This window comes from Cebus imitator, unplaced genomic scaffold, assembly GCF_001604975.1.
Source record: "Cebus imitator isolate Cc_AM_T3 unplaced genomic scaffold, Cebus_imitator-1.0 Scaffold108, whole genome shotgun sequence".
Taxonomy (NCBI): domain Eukaryota; kingdom Metazoa; phylum Chordata; class Mammalia; order Primates; family Cebidae; genus Cebus; species Cebus imitator.
This window is the reverse complement of record NW_016107423.1, coordinates 605,951-624,059: the sequence shown is the minus strand read 5'-3', so window position 1 is coordinate 624,059 and position 18,109 is coordinate 605,951. Positions and strand designations below refer to the sequence as shown.

The following is an 18,109-nucleotide window of genomic DNA, read 5'->3' as shown; positions in this document are numbered from 1 at the left end:
TTTCTCCTTGTATGTATTTGACTTTTTCAGATTCCACATATCAGCGAGTTTATGCAGTATTTTTCTATCTGGCTTACTTCACTTCGCGTAATATCCCCCCAGTTTCACCCAATTTGTTGCAAATGGCAGGATATCCTGTTTTAAGGCAGAGTAATATTCCATTGTAGAAATACATGCCACAATTTCTCTATCCATTTATCTGTTAACAGACAGTTAGGTTGGTTCCATAACTTGGCTATTGTGCATCATGCTGCAATAAACAAGGAAGTGAATATATCTCTTCAGGATATTGATTTCATTTCCTTTGGGTAAATACCCAGTAGTGGGATTGCTGGATTATCTGGTACTTCTATTTACTTTTTTGAGGAACCTCCATACTGTTGTCCATAATGTCTGTACCAATTAACATCACCACATTACCTTACAAAGGATCTTTAGAATGGTCACTACAGGAATAAATGAATGAGTCACTAACTAAAGCATGTGTGTGAATAAGCTGGAAATCAAAAACAGCTTTGAAAAAAGATTCCTGAAGAGTGAATTGAAGAGATAGGGAAAAGCAATTAGGTAGGAATCAGGTGGCAATTAGACATCTGTAGATAGAGCTGCTCTCCCTCAATCAGGGTAATAGGCAGCAGCTCCCATTAGAATCTAAAATAAATGGAGAAGCCAGGAATGAATCTGAACCAACTTGATCAGGAGAAAGAAGGGGCGGATGAAGGAGGAAGGCAAAATAAGGACACAAACCGCAGTAGGATATTAGGCTGCGCCTGAGCACCTGCTGAGCGGATGGAGCGCTTTGTTCGTGTTCCCTATGGCTTGTACCAGAGCTATGGGAACACAGTACCTTTAGGCCAGCCCGGACTCTCAGGGCACAAACAGCCCGACTGGAGACAAAATATGGGTCCCCCCATTTTCCTGGCTAGGCCAGGGCTGCTGGTGCCCGCGAACGCCCCTGACTACTGCATGGACCCTTACAAGAGCGCGCAGCTTAAGGCCATTCTCTCCCAGATGAACCCCAGCCTGAGCCCGCGGCTGGGTAAAGCCAACACCAAGGAGGTGGGCGTGCAGGTGAGCCCGCGGGTGGACAAGGCTGTGCAGTGCTCGCTGGGGCCTCGCACCCTGAGCAGCTGCTCTTCCTGGGACGTCAGAGACCCCCGAGACCCCCTGCCAGCCTTCGGGGTCACTTCGCCTGCCACCGGCCACAGGGGCTTGATCCGCCTGCGGAGGGATGAGAATGACAGGGAGAGCAAGGCACTCCTGGGCCCTGCGGAGGCCAGCCAGCCGCGGTCACCACCACCAAGGTCAGAAGCTGACAGGCAGGAGGAACCCGGGCAGCTGGAGGAATCGGGGGAGAAAGACGCCCTGCGCTCTCAGGAAACCAAGAGCAAGCAGGCGCCTGGAGACACCGCCGCCAAGCCGCTCCGGAGGCCTAACTTCCAGGTGGACCCTCCCTTCCCTCTTAGTCCTCGGTCAGCCCCATCCTCTCCCTCCTTTTTCTTCTATGGGGCCAATAAAAGCAAAATCTTCTCTCTCTTCCTCCATGTACTTGGGGAGGGAGAGGGAGCTCTAAAAACATGTATTTCACGTGGCCTGTATGTTTGGTTAGTTTTGGGTAAAATAGGTACCAACCCAAATAAGCCTATGAAAACCAACGGTCTGGCAACCACTGCTCTTGGGGAATTTGGAGACGAAGAAGGGCTTCAAGTCTGTGAAATATGAAATCAGACTTTCGTTTTGGGAAGATTTGCCGCTGGCATTGTGGAAAATGAATTGGAAAAGTAGAAAAGACAGCAGCAAGAAGAATCCCAGCGTCATCTTTAAGAGAGATGAGAAACTGAATTAATGCAGTAGTTTTGAGAATATAGTGAGGTTAAACGGGTTATGTTTTCCTTATACAAAGCCGTAAGGAAAGAAGGATCTGGTTTTTTTCTCTTTGCCTGATGGTAAAGTACTTTCCCCCTTTATTTTCAGTTTCTGGAACCAAAATACGGCTATTTTCACTGCAAAGATTGTAAGACCAGGTGGGAGAGTGCTTACGTGTGGTGCATTTCTGGAACTAACAAGGTAAGTAAAAGTGAGTGAGGGGTGAGAGGAGAATGCGGTGGGCACAGGTGTAAGCGGGGAAGAATCTGATTCCTGAGGGAGCTTGGCTCTCACAGTCCTGTCTTGATCGTGGTGGCATCCCCAGTGCCAGGTGTGTGGGAAGTGCCGAATGAATGTTTGAATGGAACCGAATCGGACTGTCCACCTGAGTTTCCGAACCAGATTCTGGTGTTATATTTGACAAAATGTCCGGTTACTTAAATGAACCTTTGTCCTTGTCTACATTGGAAGTTTTTGTAATCGTTTTTTAGTTGGTACGTTTGGAAAAGGTCTGGGCCTCAGCGCTAGGAAATTTCCACGTTTGTCCACAAGGTGGGGCAATAAGTGAAAAAACTTACCGTAAAGATGAGCCTGTAAGAGACTGACAGGCTGCGTGGAAGGTTTCTTTTGCCCCCTTCCTAATTTAATTGCCAACATATTAAGATTGCAAAAGACTTCACGTTAAATTCTGCATTTCTGCATTTTCATGAATATCATAGGCTCTGGTCATTATAGACCCTCGTTTGAGAATGAGAACAGCATGCTGCCCTAAGTCTTCGTCTCCTTTTCCTTGGCCTGTGCAGCTCCAGCTCGTTTTGCAGCAGACTGCATGGCCGGATGTTATTCACCTCCGTAAGCATTTGAATGTGAATGCCCTGTGCTGTCGCATGTTTAGAGATTGCCTTACTGGCCAAAGGACTGGAGAGAGAGGGCAAAAAGGCATTGACTTCCGGATGAAAGCTTGACTTCTCACACTAGCCATTTACTAGAGACCTAGAGAGCGAATAGATTTTTTAAATTGAAGTTAAATTTACTTTTCTTCTCTTGCCAGAGGAAAAAGGAGTTTAATTCAAACATTCCAAGGCACTAGGATACAAACAACAAAACATACAACTCTTTCTCAAGGAGTTTATTTTGATAGGAGGGACGGAAGCAAAATGTAATTTGGCAACGCATGCCGTAGCATCCTTCACATGGAAGCTGTACAGAGATAGTACAGGAAGGAGGGGATTAGCCCTGTCTGAGGGAAGATGGCTTGATGTCCAAGCAGGATTTTAAAGAATAAATAGGAGGAAGAGTTCACCAAGCAAGGCAGGGAGAAAGTATGCACAAGAAATTGCACAGTCTAGAGACCACGTGGTATTGATGGGTAACCACAAGTAATTTAAAGTTTAAGCTGGGAAACACTGAAAAATGAAACACGTAAGAGCTAATAGACCAGGACAAAAAGTCTAACAGCCACTTCCCATTGAGCATCTACTGTGATACTTGGTGTACATTATTGGGGCATTTTCAGAACTATGGAAAAAGTATTAATAGTATTATTCCGGCCAGGTGCAGTGGCTCAGGCTTCTAATCCCAGCACTATCGGAGACTGAGGTGGGTGGATCATTTGAGGCCAGGAGTTCGAGACCAGCCTGGCCAACATGGTGAAACCCCATCTCTACTAAGAATACAAAAAATGAGCCGGGTGTGGTGGTGGGCACCTGTAATCCCGGCTACTCGAGACACTGAGGCAGGAGAATTGCTTGAGCCTGGGAGGCAGAGGTTGTACCATTGCACTCCAGCCTGGGTAACAAGAGCAAAACTGCATCTCAAAAACAAGCAAAAAATAGTATTATTCCAATTTTACAGGTAAGGAAAATTAGATTCAAAGAGTAAGAGAGTGACTGATAAGAACCAGTACAGTTTAAAACCTCAAGGGTGGAGGTTGCTACAAGCAAGATACAAGGCAAGGGAATGGATTACTTAAGAACTGGGAGCTTCTGCGGAGTGTGGGTGTGTATAAAATCTTGTATTTTAAAAAACCATATTTCTCTTTAGGTTTATTTCAAACAACTCTGTTGTAAATGCCAAAAGAGTTTTAACCCTTATCGAGTAGAAGCAATCCAATGTCAGGTGAGCATATGGAACACTTCCTCTGTGTTTATAATGTTTCATTCCTAAAATGAAGCCTCTGTGACAAAATGTTAGGATCTGATAGAGTTGAAGGTTGGAATAGGAATGTTCTATATGTTTGAAATTTTATATTTTGGAAAAATGAAAGCATAAGTTATAGTTTGCATCTGTTTTGAAGGGAAAGGGGGAGAGATTCACTGTTTCAAGTTGCCTTATGTGTTGTTTGCTTTTCCTGACACCCTGTGCATAGTTAGAATTTTAAAAGGTAACTGCTATTAACTGTTTACTAAATGCCAAATTTTGGGCTAGTGCTTTACATGCATTATCTCCAATCATCTAATCTTTGTGGGAGATGTTGTTCCTATATTATAGATCTGAAAGCTAAGTTTAAAATAACTTTCCTAAGGTTAGATGGATAGAATCAAAGCTCTGACTGGATTCCATGGTGTCTCCAATGTTTAGAAATTCACAGAATTAGGTGAGATCCTTAACCTAATTTTCATAATCAATAATCTTTTTTAACCTAAGTCCTTCACTTAAAAATATTTCTTTCTCTATAATTAGTAGAATTAAGTGATGATTTGAAGACTTGTAAGTGATTAATCCTCAGATTTTATAGTCTGACATTCTTAGTCTGATGATGTTCAATATAACTACTTATTAAACTGGGTTTAAAGGTATTTTCTTTCTTCTCCACTCCTTTTTCTTTTCTCTTGTGTTCACTTGGATTGGTTTTATAAAAAAATTATTCAGTTTTCCTTTCTATTCTTTAATGTCCTTTTGTGGTTACCATAGAGATAACATCATGACTGCCTGATTTGGGAAAGTCTAAATTGTTAATCTTGCCTTTCACAGACAATACAATGACTTTAGAATGCTCTAACTACATATCATCTCATCCTAACTTGTTGTTGTTGTGTATTAATTTTACCTATATTTAAAACTTCATAAGATTATTTTGTATTGTCAATATTCATTTAGTTTTAGCTACACAGTCTTTGTTATTCATTGTGTCTTTTTGTTTCTGGGGCTACTTTCCTTTGACTTGAACTTCAGTATTTTCCACAGTATTGGTATGGAAGTGACAAATTCTATTTTGTCCGGATATCTTTTTAGGATTTTTTTCTGGGTATTGTTATTTCTGGGTATAGTTGGAAATAGTTCTTTCTGACCTTTAAGGATCTGAATTTGTTTCTGCGAAACAATACAGCTCTTATTGCAGCTCTTTTGAAGTAATCTCCTCTTCTCTCTCCCCTTCTTAAATCTGTTTACTTCTCTTCTCTTATTTCTCTCCGTATTGTTGTTTTCAGCAGTTTTACAATGATGTGCCTAGTTGTGGTTTCTTTATAATTATCTTGCTTGAGGTTCATAGTGTTTTTGGGACTGCAGCTTGAAGATTTTCATTACTTTTGGAAAATGATCAACGGTTATCTTTTTAAATGTTATTTCTACTCCTATTCCTTCTCTCTCTTCCAATTACTCATATTAGGCCATTGCACCATATTTGTTCCTTTTTATTTTTTTGAGACAGTCTCTCTCTGTTGCCCATACTGAAGTGCAGTGGTGCGATGGTTCAAGTGATTTTCCTACCTTAGCCTCCCAAGTAGCTGGGAGTATAGGCGCCTGCCACCACACCTGGCTAATTTTTGTATTTTTAGTAGAGATGGGATTTCATCATGTTGGCCAGGCTGGTCTTGAATACCTAACCTCAAATGATCTTTGCCTCCCAAAGTGCTGGGATTACAGCAGTACCACTGTACCTGGCCTCTTTCTATATTTTCCATTCTTTTAGCTCTTCTTGCTTTAGACTGGGTATCATCTACTAAACCATCTTCCATTTGTATTTCTCATCTCAGCTCTTTTTAATCTGCAATTAAACCCATCCATTGAACTATTGATTTCATTTATTGTATTTTTTTGTTCTAAAATTTCTATTTCTTTAAAAGTAAACTTCAGTTTTTCTGCTGGAAATATTAGTTGTATTTCCTTGAACATATTAGCGTAGTGATTTTAAAATCTGTTTCAGAACTCCTTTCACTCAATACCCTGTGAGTCTGTTGCTGTCCTTTCAAATTTCAAATATGTTGTTCTGTGTCCTCATATATAGCCCCTGGTTATTTCTGATTGAGTGCTAGCTATCACATGTGAAACTATAGTGAGAGTAAACAGTCCCAGATGTCAAGCTCATCCATTTCTGGGTTTTCTTTTCTAATGTTCTGATAATCTCCCAGTGCTTCAAACAGTTATTTATTTTTAGCTCAGCTTTTCTGGTTGTCCAGGAGGCTTGGTTAGAATTACCTAATCCGCTGTTTCCAGAAGCAGAAATCTACCTTTAGGGTAAATCTTTATTTTAGTGATCCTTTCTTTGTAAGGATGCTGTGAGAATTAAATGAATTCATAGATATAAAGGCTTAAGAGAGTGCTAGGCACATAGTAAACACCATGTGAGTATTACCTATTAGAATTTTCTTATAAGGAGTCATACTCTTCAACAGCACAATTTGATTAAATCATATTTAAGGCTGCAATTAGAAGAATAAAATGCCTATTTTCACAATGTAAAAAGGTAAATCTTGACTTGCTCGATATGACTAGGAGACATATAGAAAGTAGAGCAGTGATTATAATTGTCAGAGATTAGCAGGAGTGGGGGATGGAAACAGGGTAGTATTCCAGTGTCCATAGGATGTTAATTTTAATTATTGGAAGACAGAAAGGGATAATGGTTGAAAGGCACTATTTTAGATCCTAGTAAAGATTGGGCATATCTGGAAAGAAACACTTAATTTTCTCTAGAATACTCCTCTCTCCCAGTTATAATAACCCAAAATATATTTAGACATTGCCAAATGTCCACTGGGGGTGGAGATGGGAGGAGTAAAATCATCCCTGGTTGAGAATCTTTGCTTTAGTCTTTTTTATTTTTATTTTTTGAGATGGAGTTTTACTCTTGTTGCCCAGGCTGGAGTGTGGTGGCACAATCTCAGCTCATCGCAACCTCCGCTTCTTGGGTTCAAGTGATCCTCCTGTCTCAGCCTCCCACGTAACTGGAATTACAGGCATGTGCCACCATGCCCAGTTAATTTTCTATTTTTAGTAGAGATGGGATTTCACCCTGTTGGCCAGGCCGGTCTCAAACTCCTGACCTCAGGTGATCCGCCTGTCCTGGCCTCCCAAGGTGCTGGGATTACCGGCATGACCCATTGCGCTTGGCCTCTAGTTTTTTGGAAATTTTCATTTAATTCCTACCCACTGTCACTCACTCTGACCTGCCCACAAATATAAAAATCTACATAGTGAAGAAACTCTACAAAACTCTTGACTTAATTTTTTTTCTCTTATATTACATTGGTCTTGATTTGTTCAGCTATAAATGTAAAAATCTACATAGTGAAGAAACTCTACAAAGCTCTTGACTTAATTTTTTTTCTCTTATGTTACATTGATCTTGATTTGTTCAGCTATAAATGTAAAAATCTACATAGTGAAGAAACGCTACAAAACTCTTAAATTCTTCTTTCACATTATGTTGTCTTGATTGGCTCAGCAATATTCTCTTGAGTATCTTCTGTGATCATTTATCTTGAAAAAAAAATTCGGCATTTAATGTGATACAAGCAGTTTTGTACAACTTTGTCTTGGCCTTCTCATAGGACTCAGAGGATGAAGGTATCGGGAATAGGGCAATAGGGAGAAATATTGTGATTTGAGGATTATATTTGAAACACTAAACTGATCATTTAGCGTCCAAACTCTTGTTTCCTAAAGACCTGCTCAAAGTCTCATTGTTCCTGTCCTCAAAAGAAAAGACACATTGATCTAAGGAGGCCTCATCGACAAGAACTGTGTGGTCGCTGCAAAGACAAGAGATTCTCCTGTGGCAATATTTACAGCTTTAAATATGTCGTGTGACTTGTACAGGACCCCTGAGCTCTTCTTGTAACTTGCTGTGCTGTCTTCCTTTTCTGCAACTCGGTTCTGGCATTGGCAAATGGACTAGGCTTTTGTACTTTTTGTAGGTTGTGTAACAATTGTACAATGAGAATAGAATAAAATAAATGCATGTGAACTAGACCATGAAGGCACATTAATTGGTGATCCTAGGGTAAAAACATCAATATAGAGCATTGGGAAATGGTAGATACTGTCACTTATATGAAGGGGAACAGTGAAGAGGAAAAATAGCCATTCATTCGACAAATTTTTATAAGTCGGATGTTCTAAGCACTGGGAATATAGAGATGATTGAAGGGGCAAGGCAAGGTCCTTCCTTCAAGTATACACAATTACAGCAAATGCTGAAGCAGCTGTTAGCATCTGCCATGCACTGCTGTAACTCACCACAGCAGCCCTATGACGTAGGAGCTGTTGTACCTTTTCATAGATGAGGAGATGGAGGCACACAGAGGCCCGGGAGGAGAGCCAGGATTTAAACCAGGTAGAGTAAGACTTGCTCCGTGCTTTCACAATTACATGTATACTTCTTCCCAAGTTCAGATTGTGATAAATGGCATGAAGGAAACAGGGTGCTATGGTAGAGTAACCCTTTAGACAGGGTGGCTGGGAAGAGGTGACATGAGTTTGAGACCTGCAGGTTGAAGGGAGCTGGGAGATTATTTTGATCCAAGGGAACAGCAGGAGCGAAGGCCTTGAGGGGCTGAGGAATAGGAGCCCCCTGGGGCTGACGTGGGGAAGAGGCTGTGGAAGACAGGTCTCTGATCACAAAGGGTTCTCAAGACCATGTTAAAGCAAATGATGGCCCGTGAGGGGCTTTCACCAGGGCAGACACAGTCTCACTTCAAAAAGCTCACTTTAGAGGGAGACTAGGTAGAATGGCAGGAGGGAGGTGGTTGGGAGGTTAATGAACACATGAACAAAATGATAGCTTGGACAAGGGTGGTGGCCAGAGAGGAAGAAATCCATGGGTTTAAGATAATGTTTGAAAATGTGATGGGGTGGCAGTGGAAGATGGAGGAAATAAACAATGACGCTTAGATTTCTGCTTTGAGCTGTGGCATGAATGGAATTGAGTGGTATGCCAGTTAGGAGGCATGTTCTGGAGCCAGGTTACCTAATTGCAAATCCTGGGTGCCATATTTAGGAGATGATAGATAATTTTGGGCAAGTGGTTCTCTACCCCTCAGTTTACCTATCTGCAAAATAGGGAATAATGATAGGCCTCACACAACCAAGAGATAGGAATTAAAGGAGTTGAGGCATGTTTATCACTTAGAATAATTAGTGCCTGTCACTTTGAGGTTTCAATACATTTACCTCTTATTTTAGTGGAGCTAGTTATGATGTGGGAAGGGCTTCTGTTCTTAACCTAACTATGAAGTGTTGGAGACATCCAGCTGGAAATGCCATGCAGCCGATTAGATATATGCACCTGGAGTTTAGGAGATAAGCCAGGGCTAGGGATAGACTTGGAGAAAAAAAGGAGACAGTCTTTAAAGCCATGGGTCTGGATGGGATCACCTGCACCAAAATCTCACAAATCACCGCTAAAGAACTGACTCGTATAACCAAATACCACCTGTTCCCCAATAACCCACGGAAATAAAAAAATTTAAAAATTAAAAAAGTTTTACAGAAGCAGGAAAAAATGAAAAGGGAGTACAACACAGGGCTCTGGGGCATACCAGCACTGAGGCAATGATTCTAAAACCTTAACGTCCCAGGAGTCATTGGTGAGCTTGTTAAATGAAGATTCTGATTCTGTAGGTCTGGGGTTGAGACCAAATCTAGGAAGCTCCCAGATGTGATCAATGTTGCTGGTTCCCCAGACTGTATTTGGAGTAGCAGGAACTTAGAGGTTAGATGAAGGATGAGATCAAGAGGGATAGGAAGAGGATAAGATGAAAATGAAGATAAAACAGTATTTCCGGAAGGCAGGAAAGTCGACTGAGTCAAATCCTGCTGGGAGGTTGAGAAGGTGAAGACAGATGGGTCCATTGGATTTGAAAGCACGGAGGTGACTGGTGAGGTTGAAGAGAGAAGTTTCCATGGAATGGTGTGGATGAAAGCCAGTGGTAAATCAGATAGCAAACAGAAGTAGCACTTCCTAGATGTTTTGCTGTAAGAAAGTAGAGAAACTGGTGATAGCTAGAATGGCATTTGAGGAAACGGGAGGCGCTGAGTATGTTGGCATCTTAAAGGGAATCATTTGGTGAAGAGCAGCTGATGGCAGAACAGAGATGGGAACGTCTGCAGGAGCAAAGCCCTTGAATAGGCAGCAGAGATGGGGTCCTGAGCGCCAGTGGAGTGATTGGCCCCTGAGGGAGCAGTGATGTTCCTTTGACTGTAGAAGGATAGAGCACCCAGAACACAGGGCTAGTTAGATAACTTTATATATTTGGTGGGGAAGGTGAGACTCATTTGTTTACTCAATGAATTATGAAGCAAAGCCATCAGCTGAGACAGGTAGGATGCTGAGGAGAGAGGAGAATATGTGAAATGATTCTCAGGCATTAGGAAATTGAAATGATCAGGAAGGCATAGTGTATTACAGGATTGTCCGATAGTGTTGAGACATTACTAGAAGATATTACGAGAAGACATTATTAGAAATGTGACATTATTAGTGTGACACTACAAGTGGGACTTGCATTCTAGAAAGATCTTCATCCTAGTAATGTCACACTTCTGGAGCAGGTGTGGGAAGAGTCAATTTTAGGTTTAGCTAAGCTTGGGGTTTAACCAGCTGAGCGATTGGCCTCTGAGGGAGCAGTGATGGTCCTTTGATTGTAAAAGGATAGAGCAGAAGACAGGGGTAGGGAACCCCTTGTGAATGTCAGCAAAGGAGGGATTATAATGACCCATGGACTCCTGAAGGTGGGGTTCTGGAGCTGGCTCACTTCTGTGGATCAGGTTTTGGTATAGCCAGGAAATTAGGTGGCTAAGGTAGAGTAGAGTGAAAATGCTTGGAGGTGAGAATGTTATTAACAGAATGAGAGAAAAAAGATTTTGTACAGGTTATATAGAAGACTGCTGAAGCCCTGAAAGTGACATCAGAAGCTGCGGTGAGCAAGAAGCTCTAGTCTCTCTGATGAATAAGGGGCAGGGAGAAGGTCAGTGGTTCCTAAGTGCGGCTGCAATTCAAAATAGTCAGAGGAGCCTTATAAAGGATTTAAGGTATCCGGGTTGGGGCCCAAGCTTCAGAATTTTTAAAAAGCTTCCCCAATGCTTCTAATGCAACTGAGAGTCACAGCCACTGCTGTGGACGACAGTGATGGGGTTGGGAAAGGAGGTGGATAGTACAGCCAGGTGGCAAGAATTTCAGTCTCTGGGCTTTTTAAAATAGGGATGAGGACAGAAGGGTTGGACATAGGAAAGGGGGCCAGGAGGAATCTCCCCATTCTCCTGGCCATGGAGCTCCTGGAAGTTCACGCCAGGTGGCCCAAGTTCTTGGAATCTGAAATTCGAATACAATATCCATGCAAGTTTGCTGTTAAAAGCAGGATCTGGGCTACAGAAGATGGTGACAGAGAAGGAGGCATCTGCCAGGAAACTGATCTGTAAGTGGATGAGTATATTCTAGCCACTCACTCACTGTGACCTCAAATAGGAAAGTTACAAAAAGTTCAATGACAGATTTGGTTAGAATCACACCATGATCCTACGTGGGGAAAACGACTGGGGGTGTGCTTTGGAAGAAAAAGCACTTTGCTATATAGGAAGTTTATTTTAGTTCAGTGTCTTTCAAAGTGGAGCTGCTGTTACAATGCTGATTTGAGGGACGCTGTGCTGGATTTACCAAACTGGTCTCTAGAGGGGTCATCCTGAGGGATTCTGCATTTTTGACTAGTACCCTGGGGTGATTCTTAGGTCTGAGAAAGGAGAAAGCAATGTTCCCATCTTGGTAGTGGATTAGAATCAGCTGGGGAAACTTAAGCAGTGTTGGAGTTTGAGCACAGCTTCAAACCAATTAAATCAATTAAGAGGAAGCCTGAGTGTTGGCGTTTTAAGTCCCCTACATGGTTTAATGTGCATCTGAGATTTCACACTCATTGCCTACACTCTGATTTTTTTGAGAGATCCCAGTCCCTGGCTGGACAAGACAGGGGAGTATCCTATTTTTTTCTCAGGGGCTTTAAATGCCACATGTATGCCTTTAGCCAGACGTTGCTCCTCAACCACAGACTCACATAACCACCTGTTTACTCACCATTTTGTCTTGGATAGGAGACATCTCAAAGTTAACATGTCTGAAGAATAAATCTTGGTTCCTACCTCCCAAACATACATTCCCTCATCTCAGTTAGTGGCGACTCCATTCCTCCAGTTGTTTGGGCCAAACTCTCTCCCATTCTTTGTGTCATTGGTAAGACCTGTCAGCTCTAGCTCTGAATTATTTGTAGCTCTGAATTATATGCCCACTACTAATCACTTCTGTTGTGATTACCCTAGCCCAAGCCAGCATCGCCTGGTGAATGCACTATCGCCACAGCTGTCTTTCTAGTCTTCCTGCTTCCACCTCTGCCCACCTGCAGTCTGTTCTGCACATAGCAGCCAGAGCGATTCTTTAAAACAATTATTTTTATTGTGGTAAAACATATACAACATGAAATTTACCATTTTAAAGTACACGATTCATTGGCATTAAGTACATTCACAACGCTGTATAACCACAACAAAATTTTCGTTGTAGAACTTTTTTTCATCATCCCAAATGGAGTAATCCTTTTAAATGTAAGTCACAGCTCGGCCTGCAAACCTCCAGTGGCTTCCCATCTTGCTCGGCAAGGGACAAAGTCCTGCTGTGGCTTACAGAACTTTTGGCGGTCCTCTCCGAACGCTGTCTTCACTCATTTCAATCATTGGCTTCCTTGCTGTCCCTTCGACAAAGTGATCCTACTCCTGCTTCAGGGTCTCTGCATGTGTTTTTTCCTTTGCTGGAATGCTCTTTTCCCTGGATAGCCATTGTATGGCTTCAGATCTCTCCTCAGATACCACCTTATTAGAATGATAGCTAAGATAGCCCCATCCCCATTACTCACTGTATCCGTTTTGTTCTTCATGGCACAAATCACTACCCAACATAGACAAGTACGTTTTCCTCCACTCAAATGTAGGAGCATCATGGGAACAGGGACCACATCTGTTTTGATGGCTGCGGTATCCTCTAAAACAGTGCCTAGCCCAGAGTGGATATGCAATACATGTTTGCTGAATGAAGAAATATCTTGGCTCATGATAGGTATCCAAACATTAATTGATCCAAAATAAATGCATTGAAAACTTTGAAAACTAGTTTTATTGAGATACAATTAACACACTTTAATACTCACCGATGGACACTAATTTTCTGTTGTTAAGGCAGTCATCTGGAAGCACATGTAAACTATTGATGTAAGCAGCCTGGAGGTACGCTTACTCTTTCCAGAATTCTACAGTTCACTGAAAAGATCATTGTTTGTTAGGACTTGGAACTAGGAGAGCCTTGAGACCTAACTTTGGATGTTCATGCATGTGTGCGTTGCCTACAATCACAGGCATCTTTATTTCACAGCAACACCAGCACATTTTCTTAACATCTCACCTATGTTAAATGGGTAAGAGGTGGGAATGACATTCACATGCCTCTAAAAATGTACAGTGCCTTTTCTAAAACACTGTATTTGGAGACTATAATTTTAATCAGGTTACATCTAAGTTACAGAGCACCTGTCTGGGTTGCTTTATTCTGCAGGTGGATAAAAAGTGTATCATGTTTTAGTGCTAGAAAGCAGTTAGATGCAAGGAGGAATCTTTCTTATCACGGAGGCATCTGTTAAATATCTACCCTTTCCTTTGGTACCTCTATTTCTCTGTATCCCTGGGGAAGGCAATTTACATTAATGCTTCAGTAACAGAGGCACAGAGCAATAGGCAACAAGATTTGACCAGTGGATCTAAAGTTATTGCTGGGCTCTGCTGGGGTGGTGCTGCATCCTACACAATTTTTTCCCATCACTTCAAGGAGGGGATGTGATGAGATAGAGGAAAAGTAGAAGAAATCTTTCACATTAATACATCTCCTTTTAAAAATAAAATTGAGAAAAACAAAAAAAACCCCACTGCTTCCTGTGTTAATATCTTAGATTGCAATGCACTGTTGAAATCCTATTATTTTTTTTTTTTTTAAGACTAAACCATCACAGTGGTTCTCTGCTGGGTAAGAAGGCATGGTGGGAAATTCAGTTCATGACGAATCTGTTCTTTCTACTGTGCCTTCTAACAAAACTCTCTGAAAGTTGGCTATTGTGGTTACCCACAGAAACCTTTATTTTATGAGGTATTTTTCAGAGAGATCATGATTCGGTTGTTACTACAAATCATAGCAAATCATCTTTCAGACAAGTTGAAAAAAATTAAACCATCAGAAAAATATGTATACAGCAGTTCAGAAAATTATTAAAATCTACTAGTAGTTATATCTGTGGTAACATAAAAAAAATCCTAGGTTAGGTTCTTTTCTGTAGGATACTCCTAGAATATTACTGCCAATGATTCAGTAGTCGTGTGCTAGTAAAACAAGTTATATTTGTTAGTCCAAATAAAATATGAATAGAAAGACAGCATAAATGAGATTGTTACGTGTTTCTCCCTGCATTCCTGTTTTCCTAGTGTGGTAGGTAGCAGATAGGTGTTGGTGACAGAATTAAAACTTCTCCTGCTTTTTTCTGCTCACTACAGAATCAATTTCCAAATCTGAAGGATGACAACCTAATTATAGATTATGGGGAATTAGAGCTCTCACTTTTTTCTGATTTTTTTTTTCCTTGGTTAGTTACAGAGAATTGATTGAAGCTCACAGTTTTGAAGCCAACTTCCCAAGAGATTATACTTACCTCTAGCTTCATAAGGGCCATGCGTGGCATGACCTACATGGGTGCCGTTCATAGCACACATGTGAGGAATGTCCCTTGGGGTTGTTACTTTGGCAATTCACATGCAAAACTTCATGTGTGCCCAGGTCAAACATTTTCATTAACCAGAAATAAAATCCATGGTCAACATGTATTTTGTCTTTTTTTTTTTTTTTTTAGTTTAAAAAAAGTTCTGAACAGAATATCAAGTAAGCTTACATCACAAAAACTTTAAATGTATTTACAGAGTGAATAAGTTACATAGATAAACTCTGAATATGTTTCTGCTGTGCAGCAAGTTCACATGCACACATCGAACACTTGACAGCATTGTTTAAGGAGAGAACTGAAGAATGGCCCTTTACATATACATCACACATAAAATATGACATTTAAGAAACAAAGTAACAACTCATATTTTACCTTTATGATTCTACTTTCGGCTATCCAAACGGATATTAAAATATGCATGCCTGACTGGTGAGAAGACTTGGAATTTACACTGTGAATAGTTTTTCTCTACAAAATGGCAAAGTTAATTAAAATTAACACTCATCCTTCTGCAGTATAAATATGCTCAGAAAAGCAACCTTCTAGTAAAAAGCAGCCAAGATCCTTAAAAAGAGTCTATCTGGACCATTTTTGGTGCAAAGAGATCCAGGGCCTTCAGAAACAGTAGCCTAGCAACGTAAGAAAGGTAGTTCATAGCAGCTCCTTTTAGATACAGTAATTCTATTCAAATTACAGTGTACATTACATTGCCGTCCATTTACAATTCCCTTTTCACATACACAGGCTGTCAGCTTTTGACCATCTTACAGTTTTCAGTGGCCAGCGTCATTCTGCCTGCCCCTTTCTCAGCCCACTAAAGAAAGGAAAAAGAAAACAAAACAAAGGAACAAGAAAGGGAGAGAATGTACATGTTTGAGAATATAAAATTTTTTGAGTGAAGAAAACATTGCACTTTTGCCAATCTAAAATTGTTTCTAGAAAGGAAGGTACTGTTCAGTGTAGTCAGCTTTGGTATGCAACGGAAGTCACTTCTTCAGTAGTGAGTTGCATATGCTCGGTCAAATGTCACCCATTTGTGCCACACAGCATGACGAGTGGAGTCTGTCCAGGATGTTCTAAGCTACCTTGGTTCTTATAGTATTGCTACACATTGGAAGTTCTGCCATCCTCTTTAGAAAAAGCCCTACAGGTAACAAGAGGGAGAACAGTCTGTCCAAGCCTTTTGAAGGCCGAGAAGACACTGAATGACGTCGCCCCAGCATGGCAGCACTGCCAGTTTGGAACCCAGTGGGGACAGGAGGCTCCTGTCAGAGACTAGTGCCGGAAACACTGGAGTCTGGAAGAAAAGTAGTGAGCACGCGGTAACTCTGGGCCCTGCGGATCATGTCCCGGATCTCCATGTTCAGCTCCATCAGCTTGGTGCAGATCTCCGTCAGGCTCTGGTTAGACCCCACCAGAGCGTAAGTACCCGTCTGTCCCAGAGTTTGGTGACGGAAATAAATATTCAGCAGTGTCTGGACCTCATCATCAGAACTGCTTCCAAAGATGTCATTGGGCCATAGACTTCTGCAGTCAAAAAGAACAGCACAGATTAGAGGCACTATTGGTCACAAAGTTGGGAGCTTATGAGTCTTCATTAATATAAGAATATTATTTTTTAAAAAAGGCTTTATTGAGATGGAATTCCCATATCAGGCAATTCACTCATCTAAAGTAAACGATTCAGTGGGTTATAATGTATTCAGAGCTGTGGAAACCACACACCCTCTGAACAGAGACGGTTGGCTGCGGTGGCGGTGGTTTCCTTCATAATCAATTTTAGAATCTTGAGTATCTTGATAAAATATCAAAAATATAAAAATATCACAATGGAATCTGATATGCTTAAAACATTTACCTTATGTGCTATAGCATTCTGGTTTCAATGAATGTGAATACAATACTGTACCAGAATGTAGGGGCAAAACCAAAAAGGGTGTATTCAAATGTTAGTTTAAAATTATATGAAGGTACATTTTGAAGTGCTTCAGCATTTTGTCATTTTAGGGATGACAAATGGCCACAACCAACACCAACCCTTTCAACATGTAAGTTCTGAAAGCTGAGCGTTTCTGGCTGGGCAAGGGTAAAGATCTGAGAAGAGACCTGTAGAATACCCAGCCTTCCGCAGTGGGCTAGACTCCAGCCATCAGAGTAACAGCCCTGCCTGCAACCACCTCTAAAGAAACAGCAGAGTCACCTGCACTCCCTGATCTGCCGCAAAGCTTTGCCGAGTTCGTTGTTTTTCAGGCACTCCAGCATGGACTGGATGGCCGCTTCAGTGGACGTGAAGGTCGGCTCGGACCATGCACCCTCTGAATAGAGAGGGTCGGCTGCAATGGCGGCGGTGGCTTCCTTCAGGTGTTTCTTTAGGTCACTCAGTTCCCTGGACATATTCAGCAGCTGGTAAAAAAAAAAAAAATGTTTTTTAAATTGTATTTGGGTGCTGGGGGAATTTTACATCCCAAAAGGAAAAAAAAATTGATCATATAGGTCTGGTTAAGCATAAGCTTAATACCTTGGTAAATTCAAATAGGACAGATGACATTGTACTCCACGGTATGTGTAGGGGACTGTTGTGTGCATTGAATATGTGTCAACCACTGAGATGCTCTCCTTATAGAAAAGATTAAGACTTCACTTAAAATGTTTTCTATTTAAGTAGAAAGGGCATAAATACAGAGGGAAAGAGTACAAGAGATCAGGCTCAAGAGTGAGTAGATTTGGGTTCAGATACCAGCTCTGCAGGGTACTGTAGGAATATGGACAAGTTAATTGACTTTTCAGCACTTCAGTTTTCTCATGTGTGAGACTGAAGATAATGGCCATCCTAAAGCTTTAAAGAATAAGTGGAAATAATGTATACCAAATGTTTAGTACGGTCCAGCAAATAAATGCTCAATAAATGTAATCATGACCATGGACTCTGTCCTAACAATAAGTTTTTCTCACTGTTGGTTCCATGCCATGGGAAAAAACTGAAGACACAATTTTGAGGATGAAGAATAATCTTAAACTAATGTTTGTATTAATGCTACAGAGGTAAAAGATATTTTCCCTTGGCCAGGCGTGGTGGCTCATGCCTGAAATAACAGCACTTTGGGAGACCAAGTCAGGCAGATCATGAGGTTAGGAGATCAAGACCATCCTGGCCAACACAGTGAAACCCTGTCTTTACCAAAAATACAGAAATTAATCAGGCGTGGTGGCACGCACCTGTAGTA

The 18,109-nt window shown here is 41.3% G+C and overlaps 2 protein-coding genes across 11 annotated transcripts in view; one reads left to right on the top strand and one right to left on the bottom strand.

The window, feature by feature from the left end:
* The first annotated feature begins 762 nt into the window (after positions 1-762).
* Positions 763-7,986, top strand: ZAR1L (zygote arrest 1 like). Its single transcript, XM_017538021.2, has 4 exons — positions 763-1,443; positions 1,975-2,067; positions 3,910-3,984; positions 7,753-7,986. Exons 1-4 carry the CDS (start codon positions 790-792, stop codon positions 7,894-7,896), a joined length of 966 nt encoding a protein of 321 aa, XP_017393510.1. The 5' UTR covers positions 763-789; the 3' UTR covers positions 7,897-7,986.
* A 6,108-nt stretch (positions 7,987-14,094) lies between these two features.
* Positions 14,095-18,109, bottom strand: part of FRY (FRY microtubule binding protein) — a 477,475-nt gene continuing 473,460 nt past the window's right edge. For 6 of the 10 annotated variants that reach the window (XM_017538031.2, XM_037741802.1, XM_017538026.2 and 3 more), the window contains 2 exons: positions 17,086-17,288; positions 14,233-16,412 (listed from right to left, as the gene is read on the bottom strand). In XM_017538031.2, coding sequence (XP_017393520.1) covers positions 16,154-16,412; positions 17,086-17,288 — 462 coding nt within the window. In that variant the 3' untranslated portion in view covers positions 14,233-16,153. Of the gene's footprint in view, positions 16,413-17,085; positions 17,289-18,109 lie in introns of all 10 variants that reach the window. The other 4 variants (XM_017538028.2, XM_017538032.2, XM_017538027.2 and 1 more) reach the window with 1 other exon arrangement.